Source organism: Eucalyptus grandis, chromosome 7, assembly GCF_016545825.1.
Source record: "Eucalyptus grandis isolate ANBG69807.140 chromosome 7, ASM1654582v1, whole genome shotgun sequence".
NCBI lineage: Eukaryota > Viridiplantae > Streptophyta > Magnoliopsida > Myrtales > Myrtaceae > Eucalyptus > Eucalyptus grandis.
In genome coordinates this window covers 52,854,758-52,876,788 of record NC_052618.1, presented here as the reverse complement: position 1 = coordinate 52,876,788, position 22,031 = coordinate 52,854,758, and the positions used below count along the sequence as shown (strand labels likewise).

Sequence of the window (22,031 nt, the reverse complement as noted above, 5' to 3'; positions counted from 1 at the left end):
AAAAAAGACCTGTCTTGATTTGGGATTTCAAGGACAAGAAGATTCTTCTAACCCCTTCACAAAAAGAAGAAGAAGAAGAAGATTTTTCGTATTATTTAATCATTAAAAAATTTCCTAATCTTAATTAGCATCTTTAAGAAACTTGTCGGCACGGTCGCCCTTTTACTCGAGGGAGCTCTTGCGAGCCCAAGAAGGCAACATGGCCTGGACGAAAGAGACTCCATCATGGACTCTGCAAACGCAATCCTCCACGACCCACAGGCTTTTGACCATTGATGGGCCGATCTGTTTGGATCCACCTGACCATTGATGAATAAGGATGAGCATTGATCAAGGTCAATCTTGGACCGACAACCCCACCAGTCCTTATCCGGTTCTAAGGAGGATTGGGTCGATCATTGATCCAAAGATCCTTAGATCAGTACTATACAAGTTGGTATTCGATCCTGTAAATTTAGGGTCGGTGACCTCAATCTGGGGTCATCCATGACCTCAGACAGGTGGACAGGGGCGAGGAGGCGCGGCGAGCGAGAGCAGCTGCCGCAGAGGACAAGGGCTGCGGGTGCTTTGGTGTTTCTCAGCCATGGAATAGATAGTTAAACTACAAAAGTTGAGGAGGGTTTTTGTGAACACGAATTTCGTTTAAAATTCATCCATCAAATAAGTGATGGGTGGACAAAGTTGCATCATCTGCTCGTCTTTTGAAAATTTTGGCGTTGAACTTCTAGAAATGATTTCATCGTCATCGACGTAATTATTGATACCACAGTTTGGTCGAGATTGGCCAACAAAAGTAAATAAAGTGTGGTGGAGAAAAAAAAATTAGAAAATCATTCAAATACAATGGAACGAGGGTGCCTTTGATTTCGTATTTTGAAAGCTCCGTAGGAAAATATAGAGACCTTCGACTTAAAGGAGTTTAGAAAAATGCAAATTACATTTGGTAAAAAATCATTTATAAAGTAACTTTGGGTGAAAAATGTTTGGTAATTTTTTTTTTGTAAAGGGTTTTGGTTGTAATTTTTCTTTTTTGCTTTATTAAAAAAAAACCAAACCTTTCACTAATTCCAAACAGCCTCAGGCCATTGACGAGCTAGATTTGACATTGGCAGCCCGTCGGTTGAGGTTACACTAGCTAGGCGATTGTCGCCGGCTTCTCGCTCGTTAGATCTAACCTCATCGTCCCTTGCTGACCACCTTTGCAAAGAAGATAAACAATAGCAATGAAGGCCAAAAAAATCATTTAACTCTTCTTTTAGTATTTCAAAAATACTAAAACCTTAAAGCTAGTCTGCATTTACTTTGAGTTTTCAGCCTTCCTAATACTAGCTTTCATTTAAAGCCCCTTGAGAATGGTTACCAAACATTCTAAATTTTTCTCAAAGGATTTTCAAAATTCCAAACCAAACGCAACATAAGCCTTAAACCTACGATCTTAATAATTCAAACAAAATACTCTATTTCTCAAAATGCGATAGTATTATCAAATGCCGACCACTTCAAAAATTGAAATTTATTTTTCTAAAAAATTCAACACGTGCATTTTCCCCCGTTTTATCGGAATTTCAAGAATCTGCGCCAACATCTCCATCAACTCCAAATAATGCAACCGGGAAAAATGATACCCACTTATCGGCACGCCATTTCGGGGACGACGAATAAAAAACGAAGATGTATCGGTTTGAGACGTGATCTTCACTCATGAATCGTGTCATTTTCGGGTTTGTGGAAAATTATTTTCGAAGAATTTTCTTAGGGCGCGGGTATGTATAATATCATTATTTATGAAACATGAGTGTGAAACCATACTAAGCAACTTTGACTATAATTAAATTTGGAATTTAGCGGCATTCACGTGGGGTTGACGTAGGTGTGGACTCTCTGATTAAAGTTGCCGAAAATAGAAAAAAGAAATGTGCGAAGCTTGACCTTAATGAAACGTATGGATGATGATGAATTTGCTCGACATCCTAATATATATATATATATATATATATATATATATTATATTTATTTTTTATTTTCCTGAAAATATGACATAAAGAGTTCATGAACTTTACCTTAATGTGTAATGTGATATTTGAATTTTGGTCTCATGCATAATGTTATTCTCGAACTTTTAAATTGTTCAATATGAACTTTGGACTTTTGGTATATATTCAATTTAATGCTCAATATTATCTCTAAACTTGAATTAATGAAATGACAACATTAAATATCTTCATATAATTTAGGGACCATATTGTAAATTGGGATAAAGTTTATGAATCATATTATACGTTAGGCCAAAATTTAAGGATCATTTATATCATTATCCCTTAGTTTTTCGTTCCTTTCATCAAAAGCAAAATTCGATTATAGGTAATTTAAAATACCGCCGGAGGTTTCTGGGCGTTGACTAGGAGGTGGTCGTTCAAAGGAAGGAAAGAGTGAGTGAGAGAGACAGAGAGAGGAGTTTGATTTGATGAGATCACACGATACTTTGGGAAAACGACAGTTTAATGAGCTGGCATGGCTATCGGCCACACTTCTTGTTCTGTCAAAGCTTTTGAAGATTCAGCTTCCGCAAGTGGATTGACGTTTGCTTTGAAAAGTGCATGAGATCTCACACGGCGATTTTGGACCCGTAGGCGAGTCCAAATTGAAGCGGTTGGTCCCCAAAGGATATTATCAGAGATGGTGGGCAGCCATTGACGAAGACTTCAGCTCCCATAGACTACTCAAAACACGCAGAGAAGAGAGAGAGAGAGAAATGGGTAGGTCCTGTGAAGAAGACGACTGAGAAATAATGCTATACAAACTAAGATTCAATATTCCATTAGTTAAAATTGTGTAGTTACGTGACATGATAGATTCCCATTGGCGTTTTTAAAAGACTCACCGGAATATAGTGCCGCCCTACTTAATGAATTTACATAGTAGACAGGTTATCATATCTTCAATATAACTCCCTTGTAAGCTTATCGTCAGATTGACGACATACTCAAGTTGAAGACTTGACACTTGCAGGTCATTGCATGGGTATTCGATGATTAGGTCCTTGTGAGTCAGATTCGGGTCATTACGTATAGATGTTGGATGATTCTTTACCCTTATATAGTGCTTCTCTCGGTTTTTTGATAGATCTTAATGATTGATGACAACTTCATTTTCATAAATCGACAATCGAGATTTATCGACATATCAGAAGGAGCACTATATGAGATGCAGAATCCACGTCCACAAAAGGTGTGGAAACTAACGTTGGATAGTTGACCATTCGATGTTTACTCCTATACAGTTGTACTGGCACATGAATACAGCGAGGCCCATGTAATGGCGATCAAAAGAAGAGGATTCCTAGGTAGCATTGGCATTAGCATAACCGGCGAGCGCATGGAATAAGCAATTATTTAGCAATGTGATTGATTGGTTTGTGGTAAACTCTGGGTAATAATAGCATATAGCATTGTGAAATGAGAAAGCTGTCAACTTTGCCAGTGTCATCCGGCGATTTCACATGCATAGCGCAATATAATAAAACCAAGTCAACTTTCGATCTAAGCTATTCATAGTTTACTTAGTTTTTACATTAGATGGAAGTTATCACAAGAGAGTGCTGGACCACCTGTCTATGTAGATTAAGAGCAAGGGCTCTAATGCACTTATATAAAAGCCACGGAGAAAGACCGATACATTTAATCAATTCTTGTCGTGTTAGCAGCATCATGAACTCGAGGTTTGTCCTAATTTTTTCATCATTTTAATATATAGAATCATTGATCAGTTAGTTTGTTGATGGTGTGATGTTCACGAAAATGAGAGGGGAGGAAAGATCGCACTTCAATTGGTTCAATCGCTTGGAAATAGTCAGTGAGTTCTTCCCTCAAATGACTTAAAGAAGTATAATCTTATTCGTCATGGTCGAGAAAGATGGGTAGAACGTGGTATTAAAATTAGAGACAAGAACAATAAATATTGTAAAATCGCCAGATAGTTGGATCTTGAAATTATAGATATATTAATATATGTCGTGACTAACGTGCAAACATTGATATTATCTATGCTTTAGTGTCTTTTAATAGGGCACACTGAAAACGTTAACAAATATTCTAGTTAGGAATTGAAAAATATTTATGCCTTTTGAAAAATGGATGATGATGATGTTGATGATACGATAACAACAACAACAATATTAATAACAACAATAATAAGAGAAAATAATACAAACAGTCTATGAACTTTCAATTTGTTTAATGTGATCCCTAAATTTTTTGTAAATGTTCAATTTAATCCATCAACTAAATAAAAGTGTTTAATATTATCCTTCAATCAATTCAAGTTACCAAAAAACATTGAATATTTTCATATAGTCTAGGAATTGGATTGAAAGTTTAACAAAAGTTTAAGGATGATATCGCATATTAGACTAAATTTCAAGGACCATATTGAATAAATCAAAACTTTAGGGATGACATTATACATTAAGCTATAATTTAGAGATTGATTGTGCAATAGTCCATAAATTTTAAAAACAACCCTTGTGCTTTTTCCACCCCATTTTTAGCTTTCGACACCCTCATACCATCTTGAATTGACCATATTATCCCTTATTAGTTCCACTCTTGATTTAATATTATTACTTAACTTTTTCTATTCTTTATCAACGGCTAATTGTTTCATGTAATCAAGGCAAAGATAATATTCCACAAAATAATGTTTTAGGAAGCATTTTCTTTTGAATTTGCATATAATAATAATAATAATAATAATAATAATAATAATAATAATAATAATAATAATAATAATAATAATAATAATAATAAATGCTCATAAATCTGTGTCATATTTTTATATTTTTTGATGATATCTTTTAGAAAATCCTGCAATGATAGCATGGAAATTAAATAAAAAAGTGAATTATTAGATTTACCGAATAAAATGAAAGTTGAGCAATTAAAATCACATATTATAATGTAATGACAAATACGAAGTTATAACTAAACCAAATGCATTCATTAAAACTTGTAAACGATTCTTTTCTCTCTTATAGCTTAGTTGTGCTTAGGTTTCTATTAGAATAATGGTTTGCTTGTTCAAAATAAAAATAAAAAGAAGAGAAATATACAACTCATGAATATAATATATAATAATTAGTTGGTTATCTGTCAAATAAACTATTTTTTAGAAAAGTGGGATGCAGATTGACTAGGATGGAGGCTGACTAGGAAATTCAAATACATGGCCCGGGCCCTCGTAGGGTGAGGCGCCGTAGAATATTGTCTTCGCAACTTGCCGAAGAGAGAAGACTCCCCGAGTCCAAACAAGCGTGGAAGTCATTTTCTTACATCGTAATTTATTTTTATTTTTATTTTATTATATGCCTATCGAAATACCCTCCGATTTTCCTTTTTTTTTTTTAATTTCTTTTTATTTGTCCTATGATCAACCAAAATTATTTCCCGGTCCGAGGTGCAAACTGCGATGACCTGTCCTTAGAGGGAAATTGAATCTTCAAGGATCATGAATCGATGTGTTTTATTTTTATTTATTTGTTTGTTTTTTTCTTATTTTGGAAGGGGGGATCATGATAATAAATGCTTCTTCTTTTTTTAGGTTGCACGTTGGACTTATGATATTCCCAAGAGGCATGATGCCCTGCTTTGGGATGTGGTGAATCTTGCCAACCGTCGAGACCAGATATCATATTATTTTGGGTGATTACGATCTCGATACTTTGAGTATTTGTCGACTTTACGGTAGTTGCACTTTGATTTGTATTCGATCATTCCATATATATATTTAGAAATCAATACATAGAATCGTATATGATCTTTTCGTAATCTTCAAAAGATTCTATGATTGATGCCTTTCACGTTCGAATTTGGGAGGAAAGATCATAAATAGATCTTGGAAGTTAAGGATAAGTGTAAGCAAATGGATTACCTAAGGTCACTTTTTCCCGCTCCGAAGAGAGATGAGAGATCTACAGTATAAATATGCATGCTACAGTATAAATATGCACGCTACAAGATTTGACTAGTGATTGAAAATAGAAATGTGCATGGATTAGACACAAGACAAAGGTTTGTTTTCTTTATGGACTCCAAACAGTGTATAAACGGTCCTATTACCTAAGGTTTCTGCTTGCGTCTTACTTATCTTATCAAGTTAAGATATTTTGCCAGCTTGACATCAAGCACCTAAAGTGAACTCCGTTGTCACAAGAAAAGTATTTAGTCGATATTTGAATTGATTAATCATTAAAGTTTTTCGTTTCATACATTTTATGTGCCGTTCTCGCTGTTAAGACATCTAGGGTTGGCTCTCAAGTATCAAGCTAACTTCTCAATCAATCCAAATAGAGATGTGCCATCCAGTTTGGGGTCAAGATTCATTGCTTTCCCTAGCTCAGTTTGGTTCTCAAGTGAGATGTAGAATGCCAAAAGGGGAGTGCATTGACAAATTTTCACTAGAGCAGTGATCTTTTCAACACATGCATAGGAAATAGGCTCTCGCCAAGCCTTTTTTTCTCAATCGACTGGAGCAAGCAAGTGATCTTTCCACACATGCGTTCGTCTCCTTCCTCTACATCTTCTCTAGGTTGTCGCATGTGGTCATTTAAGGCAGTCCCACTCCGGCATTGAAGACGCGGCCGTGGCAATGCTGATCGTGGGGTCAAAAGCCAACAAAGCATTAAAAGCACCGACAGGCATAAGAGCCCATCCGATAAAAAAAAAAAAAAAAAAAAGACATAAGAGCCCTGCCCAAATACATCCCACCAAGTGGTCACTACACCCCCTCTCCAACTAGGACCACCGGCATCGTAATGCAGTTGCTAGAATTAGGTTCATAGCCTAGATTCAACGTCCCTGCTTGATTTTGATTTTCCAGTTCATACTCGTTACGATCATTATCTTTATGTAAAAAGACGACACAGCAACTGCATCGGGCAAGTCTGGTTCCGCGTAAATGTAACTTGATTGACTCAGAGCTGAAATCTTGATTTCATGAATTGGACTATAACAAACATGCCATATAAATCTAAAGTGAATTATCTCACAAAAACTCAAATTGAGCCGACTAGGAACGTCTCTCTCTTTTCAAAGAGGAAACCGTAATCGATATTGCTGTTATTTTCCTTATCTTTGACCTGCTTGCATTTGTTCTTTCCTTTTGGACTCGTGCACAGAACAGGAGCAAGGGGAATGCTGGGGATCCATCCCAGTCAGGGATAGGGGCGGCTTATCTCCTCATGATGTATCTGTCTAGTTCAAACTGATCGCTTTTGGACTTATAATAAAAGTGACCGGAATTTACAGAAATTATCATAACTAAATCACACGGTTCTTTCGTTTAGACTTGGGAGCTTTTCCCCTTTCTGAAAACAACCGATTCGACTGACCCAATGAAAAGGTAAGGAAACGGACAAAATTTTCGGCCCATTTTTCTCCAAAGTACTCCATCGACACGCCCCCTTGCAAAGTTGTCCGATTAAAAGTTGATGTGAACAGCACTACTGTCCCACGAGGTCAAGCTTAACTTTTGCAATTTGCGAATGTTATAAAATGAATTTCGTTAATTTCGAGAAAGAAAGAAATCTGCTGAAAAGGTGCCGGGGAATGAAAATCACGACATCTACATGTGACATGGGTCATTCATCCGCTCCACACGGTAGGTGTACCAAGCTGTCCCATATATTTATTTCCTTTTCGATCATGTATGAATGCCACGTGCCGGATTATTATTACTAAAGAAATGACAATCAGATCGGGACCGTGATTAATTTCAAGTGCATAGGATCAAGAGACATTGTCCAACTTTCTTGGTTACATACCCTTTGGACTAATCTTTGCATTTGCTTTTCTATTTAAATCTCCTATGCATTAAAACTTCTCACTTTTCATCTTCCACAAGTCAACTCTAAAGTCCTTGTAGAAACGCAGTCCCTCCCAACAAACTCTCTCTCTCTCTCTCTTTCCAAAATTGCAGGCGCAAGCATTTCGTCACTCTTTCAGATCTACTTCTATATATAACACTACACGACTGGTCTTGTAATTCACAAGAACGTCCTTGCAACTTCTCTCTAACCCTCGCTGCCACCCCAAGAAAGAGAGAGAGAGAGAGAGAAACCGAGACACACCATACAATGTTGGTCGCCGGATCCCCCCGAGGGCATGGAGGCCTCGCCGGCCTCTCGGACGTGAGGCACCTGGCGGTGAAGGTCATTATGAGCCGGTGGTTCATGGTGTTTGCGAGCTTCCTGATCATGGCGGCTGCTGGGGCGACCTACATGTTCGGGCTCTACTCAGAGGACATCAAGGACTCGCTCGGCTACGACCAGAGCACCCTCAACCTGCTGAGCTTCTTCAAGGACCTCGGCGGCAACGTCGGTGTCATCTCGGGGCTCATCAACGAGGTGACGCCGCCATGGGTGGTGCTCTCCATGGGGGCGCTCCTCAACTTCTACGGCTACTTCATGATCTGGCTCGCCGTGACCAAGCGGATCGCAAAGCCGCAGGTGTGGCAGATGTGCCTCTACATATGCATTGGTGCCAACTCGCAGACGTTCGCCAACACCGGTGCGCTCGTCACCTGCGTCCAGAACTTCCCGGAGAGCCGGGGCGTCGTGCTGGGGATACTGAAAGGGTAGGTTTACACAAATTTATTATCCTTACGGATGGATTTGGTGGTTCACGTTTGTTTCATTCATTCACGATTAACTCAATAATTGGACGAGTGAATCCAACACAAGTTACGAAAACTGGTTTTTATGTGTGAAAATGATACGTGAACAACATTTCCTTTTGAGCTGCTGGTCAAGAGAGAAGACCAGTTCTTGATCTTGCATGATAATTAATCAAGTTACAAGTTTTGAAATTAATTCACTTGACATGTCTTGGTTTATATACGCGGTGAAGTTTTGCTCTTTGTTTCAAGTTGTGAATTTTCTTGTTTCGATTGCATGCATCTTCTAACTTGTTGCGTATACTCAACCATATGATTGGTAGAATCATGCAATATGCATTATTTCCTTATTTCCAAAAAGGAGAGGCAAATTTAAACTCATACCCTGGTCATGAAAGAAATTTGAGAACTTTCTGTCCCCTGAATTGCCTAATAAGTTTCTTTCACTGATTAAAAAAGAAAAAAGAAAAATTTCGAATAATCGTTCAATTTCTCTAAACTTTTTTGGGCAGCTATCTCGGCCTGAGCGGCGCAATCATCACGCAACTATTTTATGCGTTCTACTACTACAAAGACACCAAGGCCTTGATCCTCTTCATCGGATGGCTGCCAGCCGCCATATCATTCGCCTTCCTCCGCACCATCCGGGTCATGAAAGTGGTCCGCCAGCCGAACGAGGTCAAGGTCTTCTACAAATTCCTCTACATCTCCCTCGGCCTGGCCACCTTCCTCATGATCATGATCGTCATCGAGAAGCACTTCAATAACTTCACGCGGCCCGAGTACGGTCTCTCCGCTGCCGGCGTCCTCTTCTTGCTCTTCCTGCCAATCGCCATCGTCCTCATCGAGGAATACAAACAATGGGCACAGAAGAGAGAAGCCCTAAACGACCCGTCTCCGATCGAGATCACCATGGAGAAGCCCAACCTGGAAACATCCCTCCCTCCGCCACCACCTCCCCTGGAGACGGCACCCCCTACTGCTGTGTTGAACGGCGGAGAACAGCTGGAAAAGCAACCCTCTTGCTGGAGAACGGCGTTCAGGTCACCGCACAGAGGTGAAGATTACACCATACTCCAAGCTCTCTTTAGCATAGACATGTTCATCCTCTTCTTGGCCTCCATCTGTGGCTTGGGAGGGACGTTGACGGCCATCGACAACCTGGGCCAGATCGGGAAATCACTTGGCTACCAGAAACAGAGCACAAGCACGTTCGTCTCCCTCGTCAGCATATGGAACTACCTCGGACGCGTCGTCGCTGGCTTTGTCTCTGAGATCCTCCTGACACGGTACAAATTCCCACGCACGCTAATGCTCACAATCATCCTCCTCATCTCATGTGCTGGCCACCTCCTGATTGCGTTCGATGTCCCGAACGGCCTCTACTTCGCATCCATCATCATCGGTTTCTGCTTCGGCGCGCAGTGGCCACTGCTCTTCGCAATCATATCCGAAATCTTCGGGCTCAAGTACTATTCGACTCTCTACAACTTTGGCTCTGTGGCGAGCCCCATCGGAGGGTATCTGCTCAACGTTAGAGTAGCCGGTCATTTGTACGATAAAGAAGCCAAGAAACAGTTGGCCGCACTAGGGCATGTCCGACAACCCGGCCAGGACTTGGAGTGCACCGGGGTCAAGTGTTATCAGTTATCGTTTCTCATAATCACATTCGCAACGTTGTTCGGCGTGTTCGTGTCGTTCATTTTGGTCTTGAGGACGAGGAAGTTTTACAGGAGTGATATTTACAAGAAGTTCAGGGAGGAGGCAAAAGCGGCCGAGACAGAGATGGCTTTGAATAATGGGACGACAACGACGACAGCGACCACGACGGAGGTAAAAGGTGGGCAGAGAGAATCGGACACATCACAATAAATTGTACATTTTACTAGCAAAACAGTTCTTGGGGTATGTGAGAATAACAATACATTGGGAGCTATAAATTCTTGAAAAAATGGATTTTATAATAATTTATAATTATTTGTAATTTAATTTTTTGTTATCAAGAATTGACTGTTATTTTACAGTATATTAAAGACTGTCATGCAATCATTTCTTTAAATGTTATTAGCAGAAAAATTGATTAGAGATGTACATGTACAAATATGCAAAATGATAGATTACATGAACGGCGGAAAACAAAAAGGTCGCGAAGAAATGTATAATCCTCTTGATCACGATTTCCGTTTAGCTTATTGGTTGCATATTTGTTAAGAAGTGTGTTTGCATGTAATCCATGATCGACCCATTTTCCAAACAACTCCATTTTCGGAAACCAGCCATTTATCTTATATGACATCTTAGAAAGATCAAGACTCGGATTCGACACTTTTGCTTATGATTATTTGTTAAATTATGTCTCGAGTTTGAATCAATATAAAATACCTAATCCGTACAGAACATTTACATGCCGAAACGAGAGAGAACGTCCGCGGAGCATTTGATGAGAAATGGCGCGTGATGGGAGCCGAAAGGATCCAACCTTGATATGAGCTTCACGTTGGAAATGAAGGCTACAATACATGTGTTGACTTTTGGGACCCTTCTCATTTGTCAGCATGAAATCATTCTGAAGAGTTGATCGTCCGAATTTCTTCTACGTCATTAAATGCATGCACATGGTCCATGCCCGTAGAAAAATTGGTCAGCGCTTGCTGCCTCAGAAGCCTATCAAGTAGGCGCCGAATTCTCTCTCTCTTCTTGGTCATCTTTTGTGGACTTCTTTCGTCTTGTTGATCAATGAGGGAAGGCAGAAGCTATTCTCCTTGTGTCAGTGCATGATGGTCATAAGCTCACACGCTATCATTAATTGCATGGAGGCGCATGCTTTGAAGATCGGCACCGTGTTGACATTTCTACAATATAATTTTTTGTTTTGTTTCCTTCCCTTCCATCGATAAAAGGAGAGGGCTTCTGAGGACGAAGCAGCGAGAGAGGAAAGAGCTAGAGAGAGAGAGTGAGGCTTGAGCTAAGAGAGGTTTGTGCGGGAGTAGAGTCCATTAGATTGTGTTGTTAAACACCGTGGGTATTGAGTATAAAGTAGGGCTAGGAAATACTTGAGTGCATGAGTGATTGTAATCCCGTAATTCTCCGATTTATAGTAGATTATTTTACTGGCTCTCTTCGTGGACGTAGGTTCCGACATTCGGGCCGAACCACATAAATTTCTGGTATCCTTTTATTATTCCTCATCTTATTTCTAAAGATTTCTATAGCTCTCAATATAATTGCAAAATTACGATCCGCTCCCGTCGATTTCTATAGCTCTCGGTATAATTGCAAAATTACGATCCGCTCCTGTTGCGCCGCTGATTACAACATTATTCTTGTGCTTAAGGTAAACGGTTCAGACGGAACACAGAGCGCACGCGCTCGATCTGTACAGCAAGATTTTCTTTCTGTACAAGATGACATGATTTCCCTTAGCCGTCGTGTAAGAATTTTAAAGGGCTAGAATCTCTCTCTTGATCAGCTGACTGGTTGCGGTCTTGATCAGCTGACTATTTTTCCTTCTTTTAGGTTTGAATACGCCGGCCCCCGGTGCTTTTTGAAATATTGGGTTTGAAGTCGACCTTGGAGTACACACCAGCGACAAAAATTGGCCGTCGCCTGCACACTTGTCCACAGAAAATGACTGAGCCATTCTTTCTTGTTTTGTTGTTATTTTGGAAGGGGGGGTCAATTAGTTGGCCCAGAGAGGCAGAAGTACAGCGCAAGTGCCATAACTTGGCACCGATGGACACTTAAGTGCCATAACTTTAAAATGGTATCTTGAGTGCCAGGTTTTTTGAAGTTAAATGGGACACTTAAGTGCCACTCCGTGAAGATCCGTGGCCAAATGGGCATGTGGCGACTTCCGTGAGCTTGGTCCAAAACGGCGTCGTATTGCACAGCGACGTGGCGGAGAAAATGCAAAAATGACGTCGTTTCGGTCTACGTGTAAATAATAATATAAAAATTAATTAAATTAAATTTAAAATATTCAAAAAAATTTTAAAAAATAAGAAAATTTAAAAAAAATTTAAAAATTTAAGAAAAATTTTAAAAATAAAGAAAAATTTAAAAAATTTAAAAATAAAGAAAAATTTAAAAAATTTAAAAATAAAGAAAAATTTAAAAAAATTAAAAATAAAGAAAAATTTAAAAATAAAGAAAAATTTAAAAATAAAGAAAAATTTAAAAATTTTAAAAATAAAGAAAAATTAAAAATAAAATTAATAATTAAGCAAAATTAAAATTTTAAAAATTAAAAAATTAAAAAAAAGGGGGGAGAGAGGTTGAACGGGGCGGCTCCCTCGCGCTGTCGCCTCCCCGCCGTCGCCGGGAAGGGGGTGGGAGAGGGGAGGGTCGCCGGGGTCGCGCCCCGGCCAACCGACGGTGAGGGCTCGCGGCCCTCGCCGGATCGTGGCGAGGGCCGCGACCCTCGCCCCAGATCCGGGCGAGGGCTTGCGGGCCCTTCTGCTGCCGGTCGGCGGCCTCGCCGGCCCGGCCGGGGGCCCGACGACCTCGGCCGACCCTCCTCCACTCGGCCGCCGGCTCTTCCGGCGGCGAGGCCCGCGAGCCCTCGCCCGGATCCGGGGGCGAGGGTCGCGCCCCCCTTGGTCGGTCGACCGAGGGCCGGAGACGCGGGAGGCGGCAACGGCGATGGAGCCGCCTGTTCGACCTCCCCCCCCTTTTAATTTTTTAATTTTTAATTTTTTAAATTTTAAATTTTAAATTTTAAATTTTTCTTAATTTTTATTTTTCTTAATTTTTTAATTTTCTTAATTTTTGAAATTTTTGAAATTTTTCTTAATTTTTTAATTTTTTAATTTTTTAATTTTTTAATTTTTAAAAATTTATTTTTTTATTTTTAAAATTTTTTGAATATTTTAAATCTAATTTAATTAATTTATATTATTATTTACACGTAAACACGAAACGGCGTCGTTTTGCGTTTTCTCCGCCACGTCGAGTGAAAACGACATTGTTTTGGACCAAACTTCGGAAAATTGCCACGTCAGATTTGGCCAGATTTTGAGTGTGGCACTTAAGTGTCCCATTTTACTCCGATATTGGCACTTAAGTGTACCATTTTAAAGTTATGGCAGACTTGGTGTTCTCCTCCAAGTTATGGCACCTCGGTGTGTCCCAACCTCGCCCACGGAGGATGATTTTTCAAGAGCACGAGATCTAATGAATCTTCTGAGTAACATCAAGATTTTTTATGGCAAAATGAGTTTCTTATGAACATAAAATTTCACGTTCATTTTACAATTGACTTTACAAACGATCGATTCTCTCTCGAACCTGTCATTGTCTCAATATTATTGAAAGTGATTGTTGTGGCCACTCCATTGTTGTGGCCACTCCATCCAACGGCATGTGCCGGCTTGGGAAGGAGCCATACTAGTTCGAGGTTGTGCAATTTGACTAACTTATCGAATGTTTGAAGTCCATATCAATGAGCCTTATAACTAGTCAATGAATGGACGAGAACAATGTGATTCAATCGCAAAGTATTGCCAATTGACAAGTTGTGCACAAAACCATTGGCGTCTCTCCATGACCCCACGTTTAGGTATTGTGGACAATAAGATGAGATGATTTTATAACACCAAGCTCATGAATTAGGGTATTATAAATGAGTACATTTAAGATGTATTTTTTTAACAAGTTCCTCATGAACACTTGTTAAACAAACAGATCAAGGAATTTTTTGGCAGTATCCAACGTGCCGGTTGTGCTCATGATAACATTTTGAAATTATAGATTTCCTCATCACATAAAACTTAATGAGAGTCTCAAGTTTACTCTCAATCATTCTTCGAATATACATAATAAGCAATTAAATAAAGAGAAATTACGGTATCTGCGGCTATAATTTTGAAGTACCCTCTTATCAAATGACACTAGCCAATCTCCTAGAAAGGCTGCTTAACAACACCGGCGCAATTAGACACTAATGCCAAAGTGGGGGGACCAAAGGTTGTTTTGTTTTGCCGTGCCAAGTTGAATTAAATCCAATGACAAGACTGTCCTGTGCTGCGATTGCAAGGACAAGGAGGTTCCCCTAATCCCTCCCAAAATAAATTTTCTGCATTAATCAATCATTAATTGATTCCCTAATCTTAATTAGCATCTTTAAGAAACTTATCGGCACGGTCGCATGTTTTTTCAAGAAGGCAAAATGGCCCAGGCGAAAGAGACTCCATCGTGGACCCTGCAGACGCAGTCCTCCACGACCCACGGGCTTTTTGACCATTGACGGGCTGACCCAACTAGATCCACCCGACCCTTCACGGGTCAAGAACTCCGAACCGGTCCGTGCCTAGAGACGACGATCTTCCCATGACGACAACCGCGGGTGGCAATGGCGGCGGACGATCCTGCAGCTACGTCTTCCGAATCCTCCTAGGGCGGTGGTTGATGATGTTCGCGTCGTTCCTGATAATGGCGGGCGCTGGCGCCATCCCTACCTTTTCGGCGTCTACTCCAAGGACAACAGGTCCACCTCGGCTACAGCTGGTCGACCCTCAACCTCCTCAGCTCCTGCGAGGACCTCGGCGCCCAAGTTGGCGTCCTCTCCGGCCTCATCGCTGAGGTCTCCCCCACGCGGCTTGTCCCCCTCATCTGCTCCGCTGTGAACTATGCTGGCTATTTCCTCATCAGGTTCGCCGTCACCCGTCCCATGCCCCGGCCGGCGGTCTGGCAGACGTGCGACTTGGGTGAAAAGCAGAAAGCCACAAAAACCGGCTAAAATAGCACCGGGGAAATGAAGTCATGTTGTAGACACATGATGTAAATTAATTATTCATCCATAACACATGGTGGGAGTGGGGGTGGGGAACATATATAAATATACAGCATGTGAATCAAGCTGTCCCCATATTTTTTCCTTTTCGACGAGGTATGTGTTGGAAAATAATCCAAAAGAAAACACAAACTGTTTATTGCAATCAGAACATGAAATTGGAGGTGAGGTACAGATATCCGAATCTCCTTAAGGCAATTAGTTCCCGCCAATGGTCTTTCCCATGATTTCTGAACTATGCCTCCCAAGATACAACACCTCGAACTTGTTTGGATTAGACTATGCAAAGAGACTCGAACTTGTTCAATTGAACCAAAGACACTTAGAAAATTCAGAAGAGTAGAAAAGTGTATCGAGCCTTTTTGGAATCGAGTCGGAAAAACCAAAAAAACCATTATGAAGCTCTATGCTCCCATCTATTTATAGATATTTTTAGTTCATGTACGAAGAGATACATGAATTAAATAGACGCATGTATCCACGAAATTCATGAATCAAGAGATACATGAATTCAAGAGACTCACGAATCCAGAGATACGTGAATTCAAGAGATTCGTGAACTCAATAAATACATAAACTAAAAGATACATGGATCTAGAAAATTCATGAATTCAATAGATACATGAACGGAAAAGTTTAAGAATTTCATGAATCCAAAAGAGATACGTGAATAGAAAAGACGTATCTTAATTTATTGGCATTCGTTGATCCATTAACCATAATTATAACCATAATTACAACAATTCCCCACATTAATGGATCGACAAAACATTTTTTTTTTTTACTCGAAGGAATCTGAGCATGCCTGTTGAAATAAACCGCATCAAGATAGGTAGCTTTCGCTTTGAACCTTCTTTAGTGAAAGCTTATCGGACTTACTTAACTAGTCGATGGACTAAGCCTTGAATCGCCGTTGTTTGTGTAAGCTTAGACAATAAACCTCACACGGAGTATTTCCAATTCAAGATTGGTTCTCGGTTGTGTTCGTTCTTTCGGCCCGAACCTCTCGGGATTCATGCGTGCTTTAGAAAATCTAGCCTTTAAAGATTTTCATAGAGTCGGCCAGCTCACGCATATAGGTGCATTCCTATTAAAGACATCCTACCATATCTCACTTGGACTTGGATGTTATATTCCAAGTTATAGGAATCATTAAACGCATAGCGTACCCTTAATAACGCCTGTAGGAAAGCACTATTGCATCATAGGAATGGTGACAAATGCTTGACACTAGAGTTTCCAAAATTTGCGTTGTCCTATTGAACCTAGACCATGGGATCTCCAATCGCATAGGTTAGGTTTCCACCCTGGAATCTCTTTATTGGGTTAAGGCTCTTAAACCCATTCCCCTCGATGCGCAGTTTATCTGCTCTTTTGACAAACCTTTTGTTAGCGGATCCGCAATATTTTCCTTTGACTTTACAAAGTCTAAAGAAATTATTCCATTTGAGAGCAACTGCCTTACGGTGTTATGTCTACGACGAATATGTCTAGACTTACCGTTATAAATCACATTATGTGCCCTTGCAATTGCCGCTTGATTGTCACGGTGTATGCAAATTGCAGGCATAGGTTTTGGCCACATTGGAACATCTTCTAAAAATGTCGAAGCCATTCTCGCTTCTTCAACAGCTTTATTCAAAGCAACAAACTTTGCTTCCATTGTGGAGCATGCTATCATAGTTTGTTTTGAGGATTTCCATGATACTGCAGCACCTCCTAGCGTGAACACATATCCGCTAGTCGATTTCGATTCATCAGAATCTGAAATCCAGTTTGCATCACAATAACCTTCCAAAACAGCTGGATATTTGCCATATTGTAGAACATAGTCTTTTGTCATTTTCAAATATCCTAATACTCTCATCAAAGCATTCCAATGCTCATGACTGGGTTCTTGGTATATCTACTCGGTTTGCTTACGAGTACGCAATATCAGTCTAGTGCAATTCATGATATACATGATGCTGCCGATTACTTGAGAGTATTCTAGCTGTCTAACACTATTTCAGTGTTCTTTCTTAAAGTTAGGTGTGGAAGAAAAGGATTGTTTGCATCTTTAATGCCGAATCCTTTAAATCTCTCAAATACCTTTTCAATGTAATGAGATTGTGTTAAACCTAAGCCATCAGAATTCCTTAGAATTGTGATGCCGAGTATAACATCTGCAACACCTAAATCTTTCATCTCAAAGTTCTTCTTGAGAATGTTCTTGGTGATTTTGATGATCTCAATGTTATCTCCAAAAATTAACAAGTCATCAACATATAGACAAAAAGTACATATCCAATTGTAGTGGATTTAGTGTACACACATTTGTCACACTCATTGATTCTATACCCATTTTGAATCATTACCCGGTCAAATTTCTCATGCCATTGCTTAGGAGCTTGTTTAAGTCCATACAATGATTTGACAAGTCTACACACTTTGTGTTCTTGTCCTTTGACCTTGAACCCTTCAGGTTGTTCCATATAAATCTCATCGTCAAGATCACCATTTAAGAATGCAGTTTTCACATCCATTTGATGTATTTGCAAATTGTATAGCGAAGCTATAGCAATCAACATCCTTACTGATATTATTCTTGTGACAGGTGAATAAGTATCAAAGTAGTCAAGACCCTCTTTTTGTCTAAACCCTTTGGCTACAAGCCGAGCTTTGTACTTATCAATGGAACCATCAGCTTTTAGTTTTTTCTTGAAAATCCATTTACATCCAATTGGTTTATTTCCAGGTGGAAGATCAACCAATTCCCAAGTATGGTTACTTAGGATAGAATGGATTTCCTTGTCAACAGACTTCTTTCGGAAAGGAGCATCCGGAGATGACATTGCCTCTTTATATGTTTGGGGCTCACCTTCTAACATGTATGTTAGAAAATCAGGTCCGAAAGATATTTTGATTCGAGACCTTTTACTCCTTCGAAGTTCGGCTTCCTTAGCCACAACTTCATCATTCTCAGATTCTGATTCTCTAAGCCTTTTCTGAGAAAGTTCTCCTTGATTTCTTTTTGCAGGATATATATCCTCAAAATTCAGCATCCCTTGATTCTAGGATTGTATTGACATGAATTTCCGCATTTTCAGATTTATGAACCAAAAATCTATATGCGCTACTATTTTGAGCATAACCGATGAATATGCAATCCACCGTTTTAGGTCCCAACCGAGTTTGTTTCGGAGGAGGAATCGCCACCTTGGCCAAGCACCCCCACACTTTTAGAAAATTGTAAGATGGCAACTTTCCATTCCATAACTCGTATGAAGTTTTACCTGTCTTTTTGTGGGGTATTTTATTAAGAATATAATTTGCAGTTAAACTGCTTCCCCCACAAGTTCGAGGTAAACCTGAACTCAAAAGCATGGCGTTAGCCATCTCCTTTAGTGTCTGTTCAATCGTTCAGCAACTCCATTTTGTTATGGAGTATAAGGTGCAGTCGTTTGGAGAATTATTCCATGACTAGCACAAAACTCTTTCAAATTGATTGAACTGTATTCTCCTCCTCTATCAGACCTAAGCACTTTGATTCGTTTATCAAGTTGATTTTCAACTTCAGTTTTATACTTGACAAACATGCTTATAGTCTCATCTTTGCTAGTTAGTAAATAAACATAGCAAAATCTAGTACAATCATCCACAAATGTGATGAAGTACTTCTTTCCACCTCTACTTTCTACAAACTTTAAATCACATAGATCACTATGGATTAATTGTAGAGGTTCACTTGTTCTTTCAATGGATTTGAAAGGTTTCTTGGCAAACTTGGCCTCAACACAAGTCTCACACTTGTAACGGGCATCCAACTCAACTCTTGGAATTAACCCCAAGTTTGCTGTTCTCTTCATTGTACCATAGTTTACATGTCCTAATCTACCATGCCATAGATAAGGAGACACAACAATGTAACCGAAGACTTTTCTTTATTAATAGTCTTTGGGTACACATACTTTGAGTTTACATCAATGACAGCCACATTGGCCTTAAACAGGTCATTACATAAGTACCATTTCCCCACATACATCCCTCATTTTGAAAGTACAAACTTGTCAGATTCAAATACAACTTTGAAACCCTTCTTGACAAGTATAGGGCCAGAAATTAGATTTTTCCGAATATCTGGTACATGCGGCACATTCGACGGGGCGACCTCCTTGCCGGATGTAAACTTCGGGATCACCTTTCCTCTTCCGGCGATCTTTGCTGATGCGAGTTAGCCATATAAAGCTTCTCATCTTCTTCAACTTTCTCATAAGATGAAAACATGTGTTTATCTACACAGATGTGATTTGTGGCACCCGTGTCTAGCCACCAGCCATTAGTGTTCGACACTAGAGATGCTTCAGACATTACCACAGCAGACAGTCTCTCAATATTGTCATGCTCTGTCAAATTTAGTTGCTGGGCTGCACCTTCGTTCTTGCCTTTTTTCGGGCGCTTCTTGCAATCCTTAGCACGATGGCCAGGCTTGTTGCATATAAAACACGTCCCTTGGAATTTCTGGAACTGCTCTTTTTGCTTGCCTTTTCCTTGAAAAGACATCTTCCTTTTTCTATCTTGCTTGGATTTGGAAGATTCCACAACGTTGGCCTTTGGCTCGAAGAAGGATTCACACTCCTTCTATTGTCTTCCTCGATCGAGGCGCAAAATGAGATCTTCAAGGCTCATCTCCTTCCGTTTGTGCTTCAAATAATTTTGAAGTCGACCAGCAGGAGGTAGTTTCTCAATCATGGCTGCCACTTGGAATGATTCACTAAGTATCATTCCTCAGCTGAGATGTCACTCGAATTAATTGCAATTCTTGAACCCGACTCATGTGATTTAGAATCCACCATCTTGTAGTCCAAGAATTTGGCAACCACAAATTTCTTGGTGCCAGCATCCTCGGTTTTGTATTTTTCTCTAAGGACTCCCATAACTGTTTAGCAGATTCAATATTATAATAAACATTATAAAGAGAATTCACTAAAGTTAAGGATATAATTTCGGCATAAGAAGTCCCCATGCTTCCAAGCCTCCAACGCATCGAGCGTCGTGACATCTTGCTCATTTGGACTAATTATCGAGCACACCTCCGATAAATATTTCGTCAGATTGAGCATGGTCAAATAGAAGTACATCTTCTGCTGCCACTGTTTAAAGCCCACTCCGGTAAATTTCTCCGGTTTCTCATTAGTTGTAACTGGAGGCGTTGCCATCACTGTAGGCAAGGTTCGTTGAACCATCCCTCCAAAACGAGCCAAAAGCCATTTGGCCTATACCGTTATGAAAACAGTCCCGGGTATACCCAGTCATATGACTTGTACCCGCACCACCAAAATTGGTGTTGGCCCAAGGGCCCGTAGCATTGGCTGCTACAAATTCAAACCTCGAGGTTGAACATCTTCCATAGCATCGGTCGAATCGACCATAGGAACGTCTCGAAACATTCGGGACATTGAAGGGCACTTGGTTGTTTCCAGCCATCTCAATAATCTGACAAGAACAACAAACAGTGAGTGAATAATTGCCTTAAGATTGTTGGAAAATAATCCAAAAGAAAACACAAACTGTTTATTGCAATCAGAACATGAAATTGGAGGTGAGGTACGGATATCCGAATTTCCTTAAGGCAATTAGTTCCCGCCAATGGTGCTCCGCAGATTCACGAACTATGCCTCCCAAGATACAACACCTCGAACCTATTTGGATTAGCACTATGCAAACAGGACTCAGTCGAACCGTTCAATTGAACCAGCACACTTAGAAAATTCAGAAGAGTAGAAAAGTGTATCAGAGCCTTTTTGGAATCGAGTCGGAAAAACCAAAAAAACCATTATGAAGCTCTATGCTCCCATCTATTTATAGATATTTTTAGTTCATGTACAGAAGAGATACATGAATTAAATAGACGCATGTATCCACGAAATTCATGAATCAAGAGATACATGAATTCAAAGAGATTCATGAATCCGAGAGATACGTGAATTCAAGAGATTCGTGAACTCAATAAATACATAAACTAAAAGATACATGGATCTAGAAAATTCATGAATTCAATAGATACATGAACGGAAAAGTTTAAGAAATTCATGAATCCAAAAGAGATACGTGAATAGAAAAGACGTATATTAATTTATTGGCATTCGTTGATCCATTAACCATAATTATAACCATAATTACAACAGTATGAATGACACGTGCCGAAGGATTATTACTAAGAAACAAATCAGGTCGGAACCGTAATTAATTTCAAGTGGAGAAGATCATGAGACATCGTCCAATTTTCTTGGTTTCATACCCTTCGGAGTAATCTTCACATTTGCTCTCCTAGGTGAATCTCCTATGCATACCTTCTCCCTTTAGAAGACCCCAAGTCAACACTTAAGTCCTCTCTCTCTCTATATTTCCAAAATTGCAGGCGCAGGCATTTCGTCACACTTTTTCATCTAATTCTATATATAACCCTAAGTCCCAATACTACACCACAGTCTAGTAATTAACAAGAAGGTCCTTGTAACTTCTCTCTAACCCTCTCACGCCAGAGAGAGAGAGAGAGAGAGAGAGAGAGAGAGAGAGAGAGAGAGAGAGAGAG

General features: G+C 39.8%; 1 protein-coding gene across 1 annotated transcript; it reads left to right on the top strand.

The window, feature by feature from the left end:
* The first annotated feature begins 8,100 nt into the window (after positions 1-8,100).
* Positions 8,101-10,594, top strand: LOC104455846 (protein NUCLEAR FUSION DEFECTIVE 4). The gene is made up of 2 exons (XM_010070568.3): positions 8,101-8,628; positions 9,180-10,594. Exons 1-2 carry the CDS (start codon positions 8,129-8,131, stop codon positions 10,537-10,539), a joined length of 1,860 nt encoding a protein of 619 aa, XP_010068870.2. The 5' UTR covers positions 8,101-8,128; the 3' UTR covers positions 10,540-10,594.
* The last annotated feature ends 11,437 nt before the right edge of the window (positions 10,595-22,031 follow it).

Bases quoted from the DNA above. Each gene is read 5' to 3' on its own strand.
- LOC104455846 (XM_010070568.3), top strand. From the start codon at position 8,129: ATGTTGGTCGCCGGATCCCCCCGAGGGCATGGAGGCCTCGCCGGCCTC. The intron at 8,629-9,179 runs GTAGGTTTACAC...TTTTTTGGGCAG, and splicing joins GTGCTGGGGATACTGAAAGG to CTATCTCGGCCTGAGCGGCG.